General features: G+C 49.9%; 1 protein-coding gene and 1 long non-coding RNA gene across 5 annotated transcripts in view; one reads left to right on the top strand and one right to left on the bottom strand.

Annotated features, from left to right (window-relative positions):
* Window positions 1–398: 398 nt before the first annotated feature.
* On the bottom strand, window positions 399–5,009 carry LOC112823417 (uncharacterized). Of its 3 annotated transcripts, XR_012378357.1 has the most exons (3): window positions 4,491–5,009; window positions 3,968–4,208; window positions 399–3,225 (listed from the first exon to the last, which is right to left on the bottom strand). It is a non-coding gene; the product is annotated as an uncharacterized lncRNA (long non-coding RNA). The 3 variants fall into 3 exon arrangements; XR_012378358.1 differs by lacking the exon at window positions 3,968–4,208; XR_003208054.2 differs by lacking the exon at window positions 4,491–5,009 and having other exon boundaries at window positions 3,968–4,484.
* Window positions 3,165–20,389, top strand: part of ZFAT (zinc finger and AT-hook domain containing) — a 191,568-nt gene continuing 174,343 nt past the window's right edge. For both annotated transcript variants that reach the window (XM_025871171.2, XM_073893234.1), the window contains exon 1: window positions 3,165–3,364. In XM_025871171.2, the coding sequence (XP_025726956.1) occupies window positions 3,190–3,364 (175 nt within the window). In that variant the 5' untranslated portion in view covers window positions 3,165–3,189. The remainder of the gene's footprint in view (window positions 3,365–20,389) is intronic.

The following is a 20,389-nucleotide window of genomic DNA, read 5'->3' as shown; positions in this document are numbered from 1 at the left end:
GAGGGTACATGTAGACGTGATGGCCCTCAATGGCCACGGAAAAAACAGAATTCAGAAAAGACGTCGCTCCTGAGGTCCTAATTTTGTTCAGTGAGACTGCTCATATCGTTCTAATATTACTATCCCCTTTTCTTTCATACAGTTTTAAATGGATTTTTCTCTATGGTGTGCCTATGGAGGTTTTTAACCCTTCACTCAGCCTGTGATTATCCCCACCTCTGATTTTATCATCGCCGTGTGCCTCGAGGCCCATTATTGAGGTCACCTGTGTATATCCTTTATCAAAACCTGCTTCCATGAAAGTGTCTTATAAAATCGTGTATATATTCTTTTCGTGTAAATGCCGATTTGTCATGCAGCTATGAGATATAATTATAAAAATTATTGACACAAATATATTCAATTACATAGGATATTTATTATATAACTAGCAGCCATTTCATGTTGGTAAACCTATCGACATAAATTCTTTCATGTGCTAGCCTCGAGGGGCTGATTGCCACCAAAGGGCCAGCTGGGAAGCTTGATCTTCTCTGGGAACCATTGTGGAAGTAGGAAGCCATTAATTATATAATTCTGAGCAATTTATATTTAATTCTACCAGTATTTCTTCATTAATTGGAAGGCATTTTGAGGTATTACTGGCAAATGAAAAGAATAAAGATGTTTGCTGATTGAAAATATGCAAAGCACTCAGCAGAGTGATGGATGAGCCAGGGGTGTATTTGTCTCTCCATTTGCAAATCTGGTCCCATAGAAAGGGACTCTCTGTTGTTTCCATATGCCTGTGGCCAGGCCGGTTTTCAGTAATGATAAGTGTTCAGTGAATTTTCTTTGTATAGAGGAGGAAGAAAATGCCATGGGAATAATATAGAAAATTGTAGCTGTCCAAATAATTAACTCAGGACCATCACCCATAATCCACAGTTGTTTTTTTTTTTTAATTCGACTTTGTTAATATTCTGAGGCAAATTTTAAATTGCTTCATTTCCAAAATTCATTTTGGTTATAACATCCAGGAGCAATCCATCTGCTAATCAATAGCTAACATTTATTGCTGCTGCAAGAAAGCAACCCAGCACAAAACCAATATTGTAAGCAACCAGAACAACTCTAATTTCCTGATGGAAATCGATTCACAGCAAAATAGTGATTATTATAAATATTTATAGTTCTAAACGGAAAAGCTCATCAATGCAGCTTTTTGGGCAGTTCATTTCCAAATGAAATCTGTGATGGGCTCCACCTAGCCATCTGTTTGTGATGTAGGATGTGGTGGATGTGTGGCAGGAACCCTATGATTACCTTGGACTTGGCTCTGTGGGAGGCATGGTGGGTCGTTTGGACAAGTCTCTGATGGTGAGGTGGTAAAATGCGAAGAACACTGGGCGTGGAGAGACCCGTTCCACACCTGGGTCTTCACTGGCTGGCTGTGTAATCTCAAAAAGCCACATAACCTCTCTGAACATTCCTTTTCTCATCTAGAAAAGAACAATAATAGTATCTGTCCAACTTAACCTCCTAGTTGTCATGCCGATGAAATGAAACAAGAGGGGAAGGAGATTTCTCTGAACATGTATCTAGTGGACTGCCCAAATTCGGGGTCTTACAATGACTCTTTATCCCCCAAGAACAGGATTAAGGAGCAAGACACAAGTTTCCTGAGAAATTTGATGTCATCCTAAAGCTCAATGTCTGTGGGCATTTTACTACTGAAACACAGGTGATGATGGGAACGAATGGGTTCATTTAGTATTACTACCGCGCAGTAGGACCTGGGAAACCAGCACGAGAAAGACCTGTGTGGTTTTTGTGCTCCTGGGCCAGCTCGTGGGCAGGGGGCTGTGTAAACACATAAATGCAACTTAGTGGGGAATGGGGCAAGGTAAATAGGAGCCAGAGCCAAGGGAACACAGGGGCATGAGTGTCAGGGCTGTCCAAAGACTATCTCGAATTGAGTAGCAAGAGTGGAGGTTGTTCCAGAAAAAAGACTTGCAACAGGCAAAGATAAGCTTTTCCGGGGAACCATAAAGATAAATCAGTGTTTTCCAGATATCTCACCCGAGGTTCCCTTTTACATTTTTCCCCTTGTCTGTGCATATGTACCCTTTTCTTGAAAGTTGACTAATTCTTAAAAATGTAAAGCAGTTGTGTTTAAAAAGAAAACTATATTACTACCAAAAATGAAAAACATTTGTTATAAACAAAAGATAGCCTTAAAAATACAAGCAACACAAAACTCATTAATTTATTCAATAGGTAACTGTCAGGCTCATTTCTAGTTTCTGGGGCCAAAGGGGTGACCAAGACAGATGGGAGATAAATTCAGGTCAGGCGCTAACAGATAACGGTGCAGAAAACATTAAGGTACTTAGGAGGGTTACTTTGGATGCGGTGGTGCGGGAGGGCCCCCTTGGAGAGGTCACTAGAGCTGAGATCTAAAGGAAGTGGCAGAGCGGATCCCCTTCACAACAAAAACTGGAAACAAGGTCATGACATCTAAAGCAGACAGGCTGCCTGCAGAAAGAAGGCTGTGCGCCAGACTCAGGAAAATGAGCGAGCGTTCTAGAGGCGTGCTCACACGCATCTGAGACTTTCTGCAGGACAGTCAGGACGGAAGGCGCTTTCTCCACATGGCTCCAGGCTGCTGAATTCTGGCTGTACGAACCGGACTACATCGAGCCGGGTGCCCCCAGCGGAGAGCATCCCGCTTCGGGGAAACACAGCAACCCTCGAAAGGGAGGCAGGCTGTAATCACCCCGACTGACAAATCAGTAAACTGAGCCCAAGTAAAGTTAAATCGCTGCCCCAAATTGGTTAGTAAAGGGCAGAACTGGGACACGAACCCAGAATTCTTGCACGTCTAGCCCAGTGGCTCCACGTCAGGTGAGTCCAAGGACGCGCAGGCAGGTAGATCTGCTGGCTCCCGGCAGAAATGGGAAGACTCCCAATCCTGCGATCCGGATTCCAGGCCTCTCGTTAGCACCGTCCCAGGAGTGGCTCAAAAAGCGGAGCGCTGGAACCCGCGGAGCGGGACGCAAAGCGCGGCCGCCGGACCGGAACATGCGCACTAGACCGCCCAGCATAGACGCGCTCGGCGCTGGGGGAGGGTCATCCGAGGCTGACGTACGCTACGCCGGCGTCAGCGCCCCGTGAAGAGGAGGGCGAAGACTCCATCCGCCATGTTGAATGCCGCAGATTCGCCATAACCTCGCCGGCTCTTTTCTTAAAAAAATAAAAATAAAAAGCGAAGCATCAGCGGGGCGCCTCGCCTTCGCGGTCGGCGCGGGAGGGAGCCCGGAAGAGCCCGAGGCTTTTTTTTTCCTCCGCGGTGGGGGCGTTGCCATGGAGACGCGGGCGGCAGGTGAGCCGGGCTGGGGGTTGGGGTGGGGATGAGGTGGGGGTGGGGTGCGGCGCGGCGCGCGGGAACCCGTCTCGAGTTTGGAGTCGAGAAGAAGCGCGCGGGCCGCCGGGCGGCGGAGGGATCCGCGGCCCAGGGCGGAGAGCGGACGTAGCGGCGTCCTTCGACGGCACGTTCAGTCGTTGGTGGTATCCCGCCGCCTCGGGGTTTTATTTAAAAAAAAGTCACGAGAATGAGAGCCCGAGTGAGCGAGGGGAAACTGCGCGCGCGCGCGGGGCTGTCTCCAGGGCGACGGATGGGGCCGGCCGCGCGCCTGCGACGGAGCGCCGGCGTCCTGGCCGGCGGGAGGTTCGAATCCCCGGCCTGCCAGTTCTGACCTGCGGTCCCTGGCTGGGGCCGCCTGCTTGCCCGGCCTCAGTTTCCTCTTCTGTGAAATGGGTAGCTCCTTTAGACTCACGTAGGGACAGGGTTCGACTGAGCTGCTGGAGGACAGCTTTTTGTCCTGTAGAGGGAGCCATAAACGCCAGGGAATACCGTTGCTGCTGGTGACTGTAACCTGCTGTGATGGCCTGTCGTTTACCCTCTACCTGCCGCCCGGTTCCTTACCCTTTAAAGTTAAGCTCAGATCACCTCCTCCAGGCAGCCGTCTCTGGTTTCGCCGCCGAACCGGCTTCTCTGCTGACTGCCCCAGTAGGTGTTGGACTTTCCACCTAACACCTGGTCCGAGACCCTTAACCTTGAGCTTGGCGTTCCTCCTGTGGTTAACAGCATCGTCCACTCGCTGGCACTGGCCTCAGGCTGTTTTGCTGCTCAGTTCTCCCACCAGTGCCAATTTGTGTGTCATTTACTAATGAGGGACAAAGCTTCAGAGAGGTCAACTTCATACAGTTTTAAAATGACAGAGCAGAGGCTTTAAGAACCAGCTTCCTCCAATTTGGGATGGAATCCGGACTTGGCTTGCCTGGCTCTGCTTCCATCCCCCTATCAGTGCTCGGCCCCCAGTAAGTGCTCAGTATGCCCTGGGGGAGTGGAAGAATGAGTGAACAGGTCTCCTGCCTCTTCCAGTCTGGGTTCCTTGCAGAGCCCGGTGACCTTTCAGAAATGACAGACTTAGGGGCTAGGGGCTTACCCTCCACAGCTGTTTTTTCAGCTTCATCTTCTGAGCCTAGCGTTTCGTGTTGAAGCGGCTGCAGTGAGTGTCCCCGGCGGAAGGCTGAAGAAGACACCCGGAGCTTTTGTGTGCTGGCCGTGGGATGCCACTCACTCTCCGGCCGGAGCCGTGCATGGCACCCCTCTCTCCATGCCAGGCAGCGGTCAGGAGCCCTCATCCCGCTGTTGGGTCCGACCCTGGCGTGTGTGGAGTGCGTGGCAGAGCGGACCCAGAGCCACAGCTGTGGGTCAGGACCCCTGAACTACGCCCGCATGCTTTCTTAAGATAATGACTTGCCTGATTTGCTGCCTTCCCCCTCCCAAGTAACTCCACTACTGCTGATACACAGAACAAACTGCCTACCTCACCTCTTGGGGGGTTAACAGTTTTAGAAAAGAAACCTGGGCATTTGTTGTAGTTTCAATTTCCAGCTGGAATTAACGCGAGATCAGGTTTTTTAAATGTATTATTGTCAACTCGTGATCAGCTCATTTCTGAAAGGAGTTGCCTGTTTTGCTGGGTTGTTAGGTTGATTTAGGGGAAGCAGTGTACTACGTGATAGGGTGGAGTTGCATAGGGTCTGTAGGGCCCGGCTGTTAGGTGGTGGTCATCACAGTACATTAGAGATCGGTTACCACCGGGCAATTCTCAGCCTCTCTCGTTTACCTGGGAAAATGGTTTCTGTTCCTTTTCTCCCCTTGCCTTATAATTTGCATAACAACTTCTTAAAGATAGTTGTCCTTAAGTAGAATTAAATTTCTGCCTAGGGCAAGGGCAGTCAAGAATTAGGTATATTGAAAAGACTCTCCTTCATTACGTTTCCTTTTAAAGATAGTTTCAAGCATGCTGCCTCTGAAAACCTCCCCGTCAAGCTGGGCCGATTTAATTCTGTAGAAGGGACTGAGCCTGGAGTGACGTTTTCTCTTTGTTCTCAGCTGTTTATTCTGTTAAAATTTCACTGTCTTTGAAATTTCTCAAGGGCAGGTGTCAACTTTAAGGGCTGGAACAATTCGGAGGGTGGAGAGAACGTGTGCTCTGGGTCTGCAGATCTGCCAATCACCAGGTTCCTACCCTGAGGGAAATCTTGCAACTCTTGGAAGCCCTGTGCCTTCCCTCCGCCTGCAAAAGGAAACCTAATCCTGTTCCCTGCTCAGGGCCTGGTGGCGCTGGTGTTTATCCCTTCCCGACCCAGACCTGATCTCTCCGTCGTAAAGCCTAGTGCGTTGTCATCGACTTGCAACTTGGAAACGCTTGTGGTTGGAAAGGTGCGGTAGACTTTAATTTTTTAAAGAAAAAAAAAAGGAATCCGGGAGTGAAAGAAATAGACATATTAAACATTTATTACAGATTTGAAGTTGCCTCTCTTTTTTGTCAAGAAACAGAAAATATATAGGTAATTGAGTTTGCTTATAAAAAGATTATGCTTGGCATATTAATATAAAAAGGATTTTAAATCTGGTAACAGACTTTTCTTTGTTCTTTTAAATCGTGTAACAAATGGAACTGCAAAGTATTGAAGTCTGGAAGCTGGTGCCTTTGTGCCCCCAAACTGGGTCTGGGCTGACACAGGATGGGCAGGGTGGGGTACCTGGCTTCAGAGCAGCCCCTGGCTTTGCTGGGGCCCTCGGGGGCTGCCAGGACCCACTCAGCCTTGGCACCTGGAAACGGGGAGCAGGAGGCTTTGGGAGCAGCATTCTGGAACTGGGGGTCTTGGGCTTCCTGGCGTCCTGGAGGGCCTTGTAAGACATTGCCACGGCTCCTTGTGGGGCCCTTACTGGCTTCCTTCTCTGTGTCAGTACTCCGCCTTTTTGCCACCAGATCTTTCCTTCAGGGGCCACCACCACTTCTCTGCCCCTCAGGACCTTTTCTTTTCCTTTTTTTTTTTCCCACTGCCAAGCTGATTCCTGGGTTCACCCAGATGCTTGTGCCAAGAGCTGGGAATGGAAGGTCCAATCTGACACACTGTTTCCTCCTAAGGCCATGGCACTGTCCTAGCAGTGGAAAACCCATTCCCTTAGGAGAAAGTGCCCAGTGCTCTGATGGGAGTGAGCCCCAAGAATTCAGGCCAGGGGATTCAAGGAGGGCCTTCCTGAAGGAGGAGGTGCCTGAACTGGAACTTGCAGAGTGAGCAGAGGTACACTGCAGAGGGGTCTGTGGTTCTGAGGCCCAGGTGTGAGCCACCCACAGCTGTGTTTTGTGTGACCTGGGTGAGTGCTAGGGCCGGAGGCAGGGGTGGGGATGCTAGAGGTCTGTGGGGATGGTCTCTCGAACAGCAGAAAGCTGTTGGGACTTTCTTACGAAAACTTTGAACAACGAGAGGATAATAGGGCCTGCCAGTTTGCCTCAGCAGCTGGCAGCTGCGTGAGGACAATTTCTTTGAGGTGTAATGATAGATAGAGTGAAATGCACAGACCATGAATGTACAGTTTGACCACCCGTGTTACCACACCCTGGCAGGGTAGAACTTTATCCTCCCTCCGGAAAGTTCTTTCTTGCTGCCTCCCACCCAATTCCTGCCTCTCACCCCAAGCAACCACTGGTCTGAGTAATGTCACCACAGACACCTGCTTTTCGTGGAACATCATAGAATTCTTTGGTGTCTGGTTTCTTTCACTCAGCATAGAGGTTCTGAGATCCAGGCTTGTGTTTCTTTTATTTTCTAATAGCATTCCATTGTATGGATGTTTATATGATAAAACACCTGAGCTTCTTTGCAGGTTTTGGTTATTGTGAAGAAAGATGCCATGACCATTCTTGTACAGGGTTTTTTGTAGACCTATATTTGCATTGCGTTTGGGTAGTGGAATGGCTGGGTTGTAGGACAGAAGTGTATTTAACTTTTTTTTTTTTTTAAGCGTGAGAGAGCACGCGCACTTTTGCACAAGCCTGGGAGGGGCATGGGGAGGGCCAGAGGGAGAGGGAGAAAGAATCCTAAGCAGCTTCACTCTGAGCCTGAGGCGGGGCTCCATCTCACTGCTGAAGTCATGACCTGAGCTGAAATCAAAAGCCGGACGCTCAAGTGACTGAGCTACGCAGGCACCCCAGCTTTTTAAGAAACTTCCAGATAGCTTCCTGGAATAGTAGTGTTTTGCACCTCTATCAGCCCCGTAGGAGAGTTCCACTTGCTGCACATGCTCACCCACATCTGGCCTTGTCACTGTTTTTCCTTTTGATTTAGTCTAGAGGGAGTGCAGGGAGCATCTCATTTAATTTGCATTTCTTTGATGATCAGCGATCCTGAGTACCTTTTCTTGGACTTTACCAGCCATTTGTATATCATCTTTGGAGAAATGTGGATTTAAATTTTTTGCCTATTTTAAACATTGGGTTGCTTGTCTTTGTAATTGTTGGCTTGTAGGAGTTCTGTATATATAGTCTGAATATGAGTCCTTTGTCATAGATATGTGTTGTGAATATTTTTTCCCAGTCTCTGCTCACTTATTAGTTTTCTTAATTTTATCTTTTGTTCAGAAGTTTATAATTTTAATAAAGTCTGATTTACCATTATTTTTGCTTTTATAGGTAGTGTTTTTTGTATCCTCTTCTAAGAAATGTTCTCCTACTTTAAGGTCACAACGATATTCTCCTAAGTGTGTTTATATATTTATTTTTAAAGCTTTATACTTGCTTTTAGGTTGGGGTCTACCGTCTCTCTCAAATTAGGTTGTGTACGGTGTGAAGTAGGGATCAGTGGAATAGACCAGGAAGCTCAGAGTTGGACCCACACATAGTTTTCAACAAAAGGTCCAAGGTAATTCAGTGCAGAAAGGAAAGTCTCTTCCAACAAATAAGTCTAGAAACACTGGACATCCACACAGGGGGGCGGGGTGTGGGGATGGGAACCCTGTGGTTGGGAGCTTCTAGGGGCTCCAGGAATCTGTCCTGAGCGGCGTGAGCCCTGCCCCAACATCCCTGCCCCTGGGCCACAGGCGGGGAACCGGGCTCAGGTCGTGCAGGGATTGGGGGCCCTAGAATGGAAAAAGCCGTGGAAGCCCTGGTCCTGCTGTCTCAGGGCTGTGGGACCTTGGTGAGTCATGGCGCCCCTGTTGCCCTGTGTATAAATAGGGCTCCTGTTGTAAAGGGCCAGGAGAGGAGGCTTGGGAACACACCTGGTACATGGCAGGTTCCTTTCCTTTCTTCTACCATCTGTCTTTTCCTTCCGTCTCTGAAGCCTCACCTTCTTCCCCTGACCATCTTGTACGTTTCAGTAGCGTCTTTGAGAATTAAATGCTTAATCAGAGGGATTTTGTAATAATACACAATAAAACATGAAATAGAGGCCTGACCTCTACGAAAGCATGCAGTTGCTGGGGGAGTAAGCTAGGGTCTGGTACTAATAATAACTGTCATGTCTGCAGACCTGCTCAGTCAGGTGCTTCACATCGGTTATTCTGCGCAAAAGCCCTGTGAAGTGGCCATATCATCTCTGCAAACAAAGAAGCAGAGGTCAGGTGTGGTGACAGGGAGCTCCGTGGTCATTCAGTGTTGGCACCAGCAGCCCAGCACACATTGGGCCTGTGAGCCCTTAGAGAGGCTCCTTATGGGCCCTCAGTTAGGACCTTGCCTGGTTCCAGAACCTGGGCCTGGACCAGGCTGTAGGGAAAGGCCTGGGTCTGCTGCTGAGGCCTGGCGGCTGGGGGAGATCTGGGTCACCAGAGATAAAAGCAGCGTCTTCCTGCTACTGCCGACACGTATCTGGTCCTGCTGTGTGCGCGAGGCCCTGGCTGAGGCCTGAACCTTCGACTGACTGCTCACGCCGTACTCCAGGAATGGTGCCCCCAGAAGTGGGACTTGCGGGGGCCCCGAGAGTCCCGTTCTCACAGCCACAGAGAAGATGAAATCAGTTAAAGAATGAGCAAAAGGTTTGAGAGAGATTTTGCAGAGGAGCTGATACAAGTGGGCAGGATGCGTGGGAAAAGATGCTCACCATCATTATCACTGGGGAGTTGTAACTTAAAGCCACGACAAGATGTATTCCACAGCTGCTAGAGTGGCAGAAACTACAAAGACTGACGACATCCAAGGCGGGTAAGAGTGTGGAGCACCTAGAGCACTCACAGGTGGACGTTGGGGAGGGAGGCAGGATGGCGCAGCCGCTTTGGAAATCATTGGGAGGTTTCTTACAATGTCAGACACATACCATCTAACTCAGCAGTCCCACTCCTACGTAATTACCCAAGATAAATGAAACGTGTGTCCACGTGAAGACCTGTATGCATGTGTTCATAACAGCTCCGTTTGTGGTAGCCCTAAATTGGAGTCACCCCAAATGCTCATCAACGGATGAATCGCTAAACCTGTTGTGGTACAGCCACACAATGGAATATGGCTCATCAATAAAATTGAATGAACTGCCAGTGAGGCAACAACATGGATTCTTCTGAAAAACATGTTAAGTGAGGGGCGCCTGGCTGGCTCAGTCAGTAGAGCGTGTGACTCTTGATCTTGGGCGTTGTAGGTTTGAGCCCCGCGCTGGGTATTGAGATTACCTAATAATAAAATCCTAAAACGCCAAAACCAAACCAAACCATGTTAAGTGAAAGAAGCCAGGCACAAAAGACTACCTACTGCGAACGTGTGGAGAAGTTAGAACCCTTGTGCGCTGTTGGCGGGAATCTAAGTGGCAGTCATTATGGAGACTGTATGGAGGTTCCTCAGAAAATGAAAACTAGAATTTTTATATGATCCAGCAGTTACTGGTTCTGTGTAACACCCAAAGTAATTGAACTCAAGGACTCAGAGGTATTCGTATGCCGTGTTCATACAGCATTATTTGCAGTAGCATAAAGATGTCCATTGACAGATGAATGGCTGAACAAAATGTGCATTTGTACCACAGATGTTATTCCTTCTTAAAAAGTTCTGACGTGTTCTGGGACTTGGATGAACTTTGAGCACCTTGTGCTAAGTGAAATAAGGCAGGCACAGGAAGGTAGATACCGACAGTGTGATTGCACTTACGTGAAGGACGAAGGAGCAGCCAGTTCGGTGGAGACGCTGTAGAGGGTGTTTGCCAGGGGCTTGGAGGAGGTCGGACTGGGGAGTGATTCTTTCATGGGAATGGGGCTCAGCTGGGGAAGAGGAAAAGTTCTGGAGACGGATGGCAGGGGTGGCTGCACAGCAGTGGGAATGTGCTTAATGCCCCTGAACTGTACATTTAAAAATGGCTAAGTTGGTAAATTGTTTATTGTAATACAATTGAAAACAAAAGACTGATTCCAGTTTTCAGAACCTCTAGAAAAGGCAGACTGACAGGACCGGAAAACAGTCCTCAGTTCCAGGAGCCATCAGGGAGGGGCATGGACTGCAGGCTTGGTGGGGGGGGGGAGTTCTGTTGTGTGTTGTCAGTTGTGGGGATGGTTCCACGACCACACGCTTGTGCATCAACTCACGGAGTTGTGCAGTGTGTGTGGGGGGGCAGGCAGTGCTACAGATTGTACAGAGTAGAGTGAGGGGGACGGCGTCAAGGTTGCTGCTGCCTGGGGTTGAGGGAGGGCCTCCCCAAAGCCTTAGGGTGACATCGGAGCCCTGACCAGGGTGGTGGGAGGGCAGAGGGCAGAGCAGGGGTAAAGGCAGGGAGGGAGGCACAAAGGAGCCCCGCAGGGTGAGCAGCCTCCGTGCGCCCAGAGTCCCTCACTGACCCTCCACAGCCTCCTGCCTTCTGTGTCCAGGGCCGGGCCTGAGAGCTGAGCCGGGACAGCCTTCGCTGGCCCTGCCTGTCCGCTGACTGAATCTGGGGCCCCCGTCCCCCTGCCCAGCCCCTGGGGGTGCCCTGGAAATGTAGGCACTGGAGGATGGCACAGACTGTGGAGTCTCAGAGACCTAGCTTGGAATTTCGGCCCCACCATGTGACAGGGCTCCTTGGAGCCTGTTTCCATTTCTGTAACATGGGAGCTAAACGTCTGTGAGTTTATTCTCTAACAGGTGGACTCTGAAGCTGCTGCTCAAGTGGGTGCCTTCAGGGGGCCCCTGCGGGCTCACCGACCAAGAGCAGGCTGAGCTGAGTACAGGGTCCCCAGGTGGCTGGGGAGAGATTCCGAGTCGCTGCTGGAGACCCCCAGGCTGTGCTGCTGGCCCCCACCCGCCAGTGCCCGCCATCCCTGGGCCCTCTGCTTGCTGCCCGGCCGCTGCCTTGGCCCTGCAATGGCAGGACCTGAAAATCACCTTGGCCGAGAGCTCCCCCTCCGACAGTCCCACGCACCGTGAGAGGTACTGCACTGCCTCGCTCTCTTGGGGGGTGGAACCGCACCCTCCTACTCTGGATCTTCCTGCTTTTCTGGCAGAGTCTAGAAGCGTCCATAGTTGTGCTCTTAACCTGACGTGTTGCCTGCCAGAGATTGCTGTTGGCCCGGAGTGGGGTTGCCCTCCATCTTTCCCTCTTTCTCTGCTTTTTCTTGCACTGCTGCCGTCAGTGGGGCAATTCCCTGCGGATGTTCCTGACCAGCCCTGGTGCCCGGTGCCTGCCTTATCTCTGTGGTTCCTAAACTGTGCCCGTGTGTGTGGTCTGAGCCGCTGAGAGGCAGGGTGTGACAATGAGGGTCCTGTGGGTCAAGACTGGTCATGTTCCGGGTCATTGGTGAGTTGCTGGACTGAGGACATCCCAGGACGTGTCCCCTGCCCTTCCCCTGCCCCCTCCCTTCTCTTCAAAGCCCTGGCAGCCGAGTTGCAGACATAATGCCCTTTGACTTGCTCCTAAATATTTCCAGTGTTTGTGTGCTCTAAACAAGGACATTCTCCCACATAATCACCTTACGAGGGTCAAAGTGAGACAGGAACGTCGATGTAGCGCTATTCAGATTTCACCAGCTGAAATCCAGTTTCACCAGTTCCAACAATTTCATATAAAGCAGACGGAAATCATGGCTCAAGCACTGCGTTCGGTCATTGTGTCCCTTTACCCTTTGAACAGGGAGCAGTTCCTGTGTCTTTGTGTTCCACGACACTGAGTTTTGAAGAGTATGGACCCGTTATTTTGTAGAGCGTCCCTCCCTTGGGCCTTACGCCGAGATTCATCGTTGATCCCATTTGGATCCTGCGGTGTGGGTGCGAGCACCACAGACGTCGCGCCGACGCACGGCCCTGCACGTTGGAGGGGGTCAGCTTCTCTCGAGGGACAGTTACTGTTTTTCTCCTTGGAAATTGTCTCACAGTGAGATATTTTGGGACCGTGTCCCTGGCCCGCTCCTCTTCATTGCTCAGACTTTCTCCACCCCTCGTTTTAGCCTCCACTGATGACTCTTGCCAGACCCCGTTAGCACTGAGGGTTGCCAGATAATGTGTCTTGAATGCCATCATTTCTTCTGCATTTATTAGTTGTCTTTCTGTGTGAGTGAGAGTGTCCCGTTTTTTATAAAACTGGACTCATGAATTCTTTATTCATTGGTTTGGGATCCTTTATATTATTTAATTTGATGTCCCAATTTCCCCATATTTGGCTAATCGAAGCCTCTTTGACGTGCCCCCTCGTTCTCTGACAACTTCCCTGGTCTCTGTACAACAAGGTATTCCCTCTCCAGCTCTGGAATCGGCTGGTTCTAGAGGAGAACGGGTTCAAGTGGAGCATGGTATTGAGAGACGGAGATGTGGGACTAGGTGAGCCATGATGGCTGGAGTGTCACTGTTTCTCCTTAAGCACAGCGGGGAAATGGGTGCGTGTGCGCATCTACCACTCAGACGCGTAGAAAGTTCAGATGTGGCCGACCCACGTCCATATCTGCAGATCTTTCCAATTCCAAAGGCACCGGCATCTACTCCACCCTTCCCTTTCCGTATCTGTAACTCCCTTCTCTGACCCAGAGAGACTGCCTCCCAGTACCCACAGCAAGTTACTTATTTGCTCAGTCCTAGGATCTACTAAAAATAGTTTCCAAATTGCTAACCTGTGTCTCTGGGAAAGAGACCCACTAACTCGAGTTCAGTATTTAATCAGATCTCTGTGTCTCTTTTACCGGGGGCCGAGGGGGGTGCAAACACCAGCCTCCAAAGTGACCTGGTTTACCCTCCCCTGCCCTTCCCTCCCATTTCAGTGCAGTTATGTTGTTCATTTTTCTTTTTTTTATTTAAAGATTTTACTTATTTCATATATATAGAGAGAGAGAGCGCGCGCGCACAAGCGGGGGGGGCAGCAGGCAGAGGGAGCGTGAGAAGGAGAAGCAGACTCCCCGCGGAGCAGAGTCTGACGTGGGGCTCGATCCCAGGACCCTGAGATCATGACCTGAGCCGAAGGCAGACGTTTAACCGACTGAGCCACTCAGGCGCCCCTATGTTGCTCAGTTAAAGTCCAGTTCTGTTCATTTGTTTCTTTTTGTATTTCACTTTAGGGATTATCCCCATAAATGCTTATTTACTATTTTTCTACTTTAAGTGCTTGAATGTTTGGGTTGAGTGTACTTTCTGTATTTCAGTGAAAGGACTGACTTTTGCTTCTTTTTTTGTGGGGACGTGGACGCAGGGAGCGCAGAGTGTCTCTGTTTGTGTACACAGGGTGTAAGTGTCCAGGGAGGAGCAGAACTCCCCTAGAAGCTGTGCGGTTGAAGTAGGACGCCCCCTTGCGGGGGGTGGGTGCCCTGCGCACTTCTGGACCCTCTTCTCTCTCACGGAGCAGCTCACTTTCAGGCCCTTTGTCTGCGTCTGCTTTCTCTTCCAACCACTGTTCCGAATGCTGCGTTTAGTCCCATTTTGCAGAGTCGGAGAACCAGAGCAGTGAAGAGCTTTCCCCCTGCGGGGGACTGGCCGGTGGCCCGCACCCAGAGCTCCCAGAGCTCATCGGGTGTCTCCCCAGCAGGAGGTCCTGACTTGTTTTGCCAGGAAGTGAGAATGAGGAGTGACTTGGTAACATCCTCAGGGCCTCAGAGTGAACACTCTGGAAATGCTCTCGTCCTCACAACAAAGGAATTCGGCAGCATTTCTCTGTTTATAGGTAAATATCTTTATTAGCCTGCAGCATTGATCTTTTTAAGCTTTTAACTGTATCTTGAATGAAATGAAATTGATGTTTTTAGAGCATACAGTCTATTAGGGGAGACAGAGGTTAAGCAAACACACCATTAAATACACGATTACACGTGGTGGTAATTACTGCTAAAGTGAATACAGGGAGGGCAAGACAGAGTAACCACGACCTCAGTTATATTGAAGGGGGTTTAAGAAAGGGCTGTCTGAGAAAGTGAGGTTGGAGCTGAGACTTGAAGAAAGGTTCCCGATCTAAAACAAGTCTGCTAACCAGACTGCAGGCACCTGCCAGCCCTACCCACTTCGTAGAATTTCAAGCTTGTGGATCTGAACTAGCTCCTGGAGGCCGGAGTTCTCCTTTGCCCTTTATCGCCCCCTAGGGGACATGTGTGTGTATAGACCTGCGGCAGGTGGTTTAGGAGATGCGCGCCCTGCGCGCCAGGACTGGCCTGGCCGTAGCCAAGCTTGGGGACCCATTAGGTGTGGCTGAAGGACTGGGCTGCCGGGCTTGCAAGGGAGAAGACCCCTGGGACCCCTGGATGGCCTGTTCAGATAAGGCCAAGGGGCTGGCCTTGCCAGGGTCACCCTGAGGCTGCACTAGCTGGAGCCAGGGCAGGGAGAAAGGGCAGTTGCCTGACCTTCTAAAGTTCCCAGCTGTGTAAACATAAATGGTAGCTGTTCAGACACTGAAGGCAAGGGTCTGATAGGGCTGTCCGTCCCATCTGGACACTGGCCAGGAGGCCGGATTTAGGCACCTCTCTGTCCTTTCCAAGGCAAGAGTATGAAATTAGACCACAAATAAAACCACAATCACTTTAAATTATTCTCATGAACAAAGTGGGAGGGTCTGTATCTTACTCATTTCTAAATGTGCCCAGCATAATGTGTGACACATATAAGGCACTTACTAAATGTTGTATTATGAAGCTGATGAACATAGGTTAAAAATTACTTCTTTCCCTAATACCCCAGGCATTTGGAGAATATACCTAATACTTACTTCACATCTTAGTTACTAGGAAGAGTGGGCCAGATCATTCTGGTAGGCTGGGGTGGGTGGCCGGTGGGGTTTGGAGAATTCCTTTCCCCCTGGCTCTTCCTGCTTAATTTAAAGCTCTGTTCTGGAATTTGAAAAAAACTTCGACACATCTGGATATTACAGGGTAGTTCTTTCTCCTGGAATTAGTTTTCAAGTTCAGACTACTTTATCACTGAGACCTGTCTCAGGCTTTCATAATAAGTAGAGCGGACATTTACAATTTGAAGTTGAATTTGCATGTTTCCCATATCTGCCTTCCGTTCCTGCCCAGGCTTTTATTTTATTTGGTCTCTTTTGATTATGACCTCAGGAGCCTGGAGCAGACAGGGGGCTTCTAAGCCCGTGACAGTAATAAATGAAAACATTCCTTTGTCCTCTGCCTCTCTCATAACAGTGTGGACAGGGACTCTTGTCGACATGGTCTAAATTTCCTAATTCCTGTGTTGGTTTTCCTAACTTGGTGGGTCCCAAAGACGTTGGGGTGGTAGAGGCCCTCTCCGGTCCTGCTGAATGTGTGGGGGAGTGGGGTCCGCATGCCAACGTTTCTCTGATCTGCAGTGGAAAAGTTGCCTGGGGTTTTGGAAACAAAGTGAATACTGGATTTGTGTCTAGTGCAAACTTTGGTATGCTGTAAGTGGAAACCATACACCGGATTTTGAAGACTTGATACAAAAAGAAAAAAAAATGAAATTTCTCATCGATCTTTTACAAATGGATTATAAGTGAAATGGTAGTATTTTGGATAACCTGGATTACAGAAGACATGTTGTTAAAATTGATTTTACTTGTTTCTTTTTGTTTTAATGTGGCTGTTAGAGAATTTGAAATCACGCCAGTGCTCCTGTTTCTGTAGGACAGCAGATGCTTGGAGGGGGTCTCTTGGGTGCTGGTGGCTGAGTGGCAGGCCCTCCACAGCTTCTCCTTGAGCAGGAACAGCCCCGGAAATGCTGCTCTGTGCTTTTCTCTCCTCCTGGCCCTCGCACCCCTGCTTTATCTGGGCAAGTATACATCACGCGTGCATTGAATTGAAGCCTTGCCCAGGCAGGAGAAGGGGTGAGCCAGAGTCAGCCTTTCTAAGGGCTTTATTTTTGCCCTTTTGCCCAGGTTACCAGGGGTGGGGTGTGAGTAGGCTGCACATGAAATGGGGACCGGGCAGGTGGCGTCTTCACTAACGGGTGTCAGGCAGTGCACTTCGGGCGATGCTAGAAGAAACAGTTCATCTTTAAAATAACCTGGGAAGTAGAGTGAGGAAACAAGGGCTGGACAGCTCTAATCAGAAAACAGTCCTGGTCATTAAGCAATGGCTGCAGGGACCCGGCGGCATCTCCCGATCCCTGGGGCTCTGGCTCTTCCTTCCCCTGTGGGCTTGGGGTGCAGCAGGGAAGACACTGTGGGTAGAATCTGAGCTCCTGCTGGAGAGGGAGGAGGCTGGGGGACCCCTCCAAGTTGTCTCTCCACTGCTGGGTCTGCACTCCTCTTATGGGATCTGCATCCCTAGCTCCTGCTGCCCAGGCCCCCCCCACCCCCCCGTCCCCCGCCAGGTGCCAGCCTGTCTCAGACTCCGGAAGTGTGAGTCCTGGCCTCTCTCCTTCCTTCCCTTGTTTGCCCACCTTCTTCCCCCCTTCCTTGTGGTGGCTTTCTCTTCTCAGAGCCTTGGGTTCTACTCGTTGTCTTCATTCATGCTGGATGGTTTATGTCCATCCCTCAGAGAACTTCTGAGTCGCCTCCATCTTTTCTTTTCCTAAGGGCAGCATGTGTGTGTGTATAACACGTGTCTGTGCACACATGCATGCATAGCACGTGTCTGTCATGCGTCTAACGTGTACCTGCATGTACGTGTTATGCACACAGGTGCATCTGTGTGTGTGCCTGCGTGTGTGTATGTATGTAGGCCCGTACTGGCTTCTTTAGCAGATAGGACCAGTGGTGGGAGGGAAGCAACCAGGCACATGGTCGGTAGCTTTAGCCAACCAGCCCAACTGCCCTGGATTTCAGAGAGTCAGTTCTATTCTGCATTTACGCCATGTTTAGCCGTCTGCAAAGTCCTTTTCCCACTGTTTACCCCATGATCACCTCCCCCCTCCCCATATTGTCAGCAGGCAGCTTCGATGGTCTCCTCTTCTCGCTGAGCACCTGCAGGTTTGGGAAGGAAAGGTTGCCCCAGTCACTCTGAAGCTGTGGTGTGGGCAGGGTTTGAACCCAGAGTTTGGGACCTGCAGCCCTTTCTTTCCCTTCAGAAGTGAGATAAAAGGCTTGTCAGACACACAAAGGAATCAAAATCAAGCAGCACAACAAAAAAAACCAAACACTGGGAAGTCAGAGGCCTGGTGCCGGCGGCCATGGCATTGCTGTCTCCCTTAAATGTCCTATAAAACGGTGCAAGATTTCGCTCACTTTGTGTTTAACGTGGAAATGATCCCAGAGACGCGGTCACCTTGGAGGCATTTTGTGGGAGTTTTGGAGCCACCTCGGTCCTTTGCACAGGAGGCTCCCCACATCCTCAGATCTTCGCACAGATCTGCTGGGGTGGAGAGCTAGAGAAGTGGGTGATGGGGCTGGTTCCTGTTCACATAATTTGTGGTGCTTTCCCAAGAAAGGGGCCCAGCTCTTCACTTAGGATTATGTTAAATGCGAGTATACTCTGTTTCCCGAGGCTCACACTCGGAGAGTGCTTAAAAATAGCTTAAAAAAATTATGCCAAGTTTCAACATGGAAGAAATGTGTACGCATAAAATTATAATGCAACTGTTGGCCCAGCGTTAATTATAGCTGATCTTGAGCATTTCTCATTTTATTTTGTTAATCCAGTTTCAGCAAAGGAACACCCATGGGATTTCTCCCTCCCATTTAATAAAAACGTTAACTTTGTGAGTTAAAGAAGCTGTTATGTTCATCAGCATTTTATGAGATGCATAATACCACAAATTCAGGTGTGCACTTATTGGAGCTTCAGCCCACCGATCCTTGGAGCTGGGAGGGCACCTTGGAGATGGGAGGGGCAGGAGGGCAGGTGCATGTTGGGCCTCAGGCCATAGTGGAGGTGGGTGTTGGGTGGGGCTGTCTCCACCCCCTTACTTGGGCCCAGGAGGCTCTGTCTCTCTACACATTAACCTCTAGGTGAGGCTTGAAGGCCAGGTTTCACATTGAACCATTTGAAGGCCACTTCTGTTTTGGACCGATAGAGATTCAGACACTTACACAGAATCTGCCATATTGGAGATGGGAGGCAGTTAGGGGTTGGTGTCCCCAGGCCCTGACTCCTGGCCCAGGTTGATGCCCTTCCCACCATTTGTTGGACTGTGCCTTTGAGGTGTTGGTCCCTGAGCTGGGCTTGTATAGCAGATGAGGAAACAAGCACATGAGACCAAGCACCCACAGGAGTCAGGGACACAGCTACTTGGGCAGAGGTGGGTTCACGTCTAGGTCTGGGCTTCATGGCTGCCCTCACTCTCACCTCATGTGTCATTAATCTACTTTTTTTCCTTACATTTTTTTCCTTTAAAATTTGCTGTTTCCATTTTTTAAATTGACGTATAGCATACATGTAGAAGAGCGTGTATAGAGAAACAGCTCCACGAACGTTCACAGACAGAATTCCTTGTGGATCCAAACAGAGCCACGCCATACCTGAGAAGCCCTCGAACCCAGCACCCTGCCCAAGGGTAGGTAGCCCTATCCTGGTAGACAGTACGAGAGGAATCATTTCGCTTTTGTACTTGGTGGAGCATCGGGCTCCCTGCTCAGCGGGGAGTCTGCTTCTCCCGCCCCCTGCTCTTGCGCACCTGTGCTCTCTCTCCCTCTCAAATAAATAAAATATTAAAAAAAAATAAAGTGGGGATAGCAGTCCCTCCCCCACTGGATTAATGTGAAGGTTAAGTGGGTGACGGTCAAACTGTGGTGCCTGCCAGAATTAGGGATCAGTAAATGTTAGCCACATTTTCACTGTGGTCCGTTTCTTCCATGGGAATGGAGGCTGCAGTGCCCTGATCGGCCACCAGAGGGTGCTGCCAGCACGTGTGTGGCGCCCGCTCATTTCCTGCCTGTTGGTAACAACCCATGTTTTTGTTTTCCTTTTTTTTGTTGTTGTTTTTGTTTTTTTGCTAAAAAAATCTCTTTGCCCTGTATGTGGTGGTTCTCTGTTCCCTCGTTCTAGACCTGTTGCCAGGCCGTGCAGTGGGCATCTTATTACGTGTGTGGTCCCAGGGAGGGGGTAGCACCCACGTCTGGCGCTCTCATTTCCCAGCTTATTGCTCCCTGGAATGAATTACAGTAGTAAATTATAACACACACGCAGAGTGAAGTCCCCCTTTTGGTGTAGCTCCTCTTCTTAGTTGTAATTAATCATTGGAAAGGTCTCTAACTGTGATGTGGGCTGTGAGCTGGGGACCCGGGCTTGTGTTCCTTGCAGTGACCTGATGTCCTGTCACAGGAAGTAAACACGTCTGTCCCAGCACAGTGTTGGCCACCAGGCGGGTGGCCCATTGCAAGGTCTTGGTCAAGTTTTGACTTTGTGATTTATCTGGCTTGGCTCCTTGGCAACTGGCTAACTTCTCTGAGCCCTAGCTTTCTCCTCCATAAACTGGGGATGACGATGGTGGTGGTGGTGGTGGTTGGGGTGGCACTTAGCTCCTTCTGTCAACGGGGAGGATCAAGTGCCATCACAGACGTAAAGGTCTGTGTGAGCGAAGGAGGTGGTATCATACTGTTCTGCTGCTGGGGCGGGCAGGGGAGGTTGCGGCTGCCACTTCAGGCCATGAGGTCTTGATGCCTCCCCGTCCCGTGGCTGACACATGGGAATTTCCTAGAACATCCAGCTCTGGGAGCTCCGGTGCCTTTTCTTGTCTGGCCTCCCCTGATCCCGGGCCCTCTGTGCACCTGGCCCACCCAT

The sequence above is a fragment of the Callorhinus ursinus genome, unplaced genomic scaffold (assembly GCF_003265705.2).
Source record: "Callorhinus ursinus isolate GAN/ISIS: 27379988/994484 unplaced genomic scaffold, GSC_fseal_2.0 scaffold5, whole genome shotgun sequence".
In the NCBI taxonomy this organism is placed as follows: Eukaryota; Metazoa; Chordata; class Mammalia; order Carnivora; family Otariidae; genus Callorhinus; species Callorhinus ursinus.
This window is presented reverse-complemented; position numbering and strand designations above follow the sequence as displayed.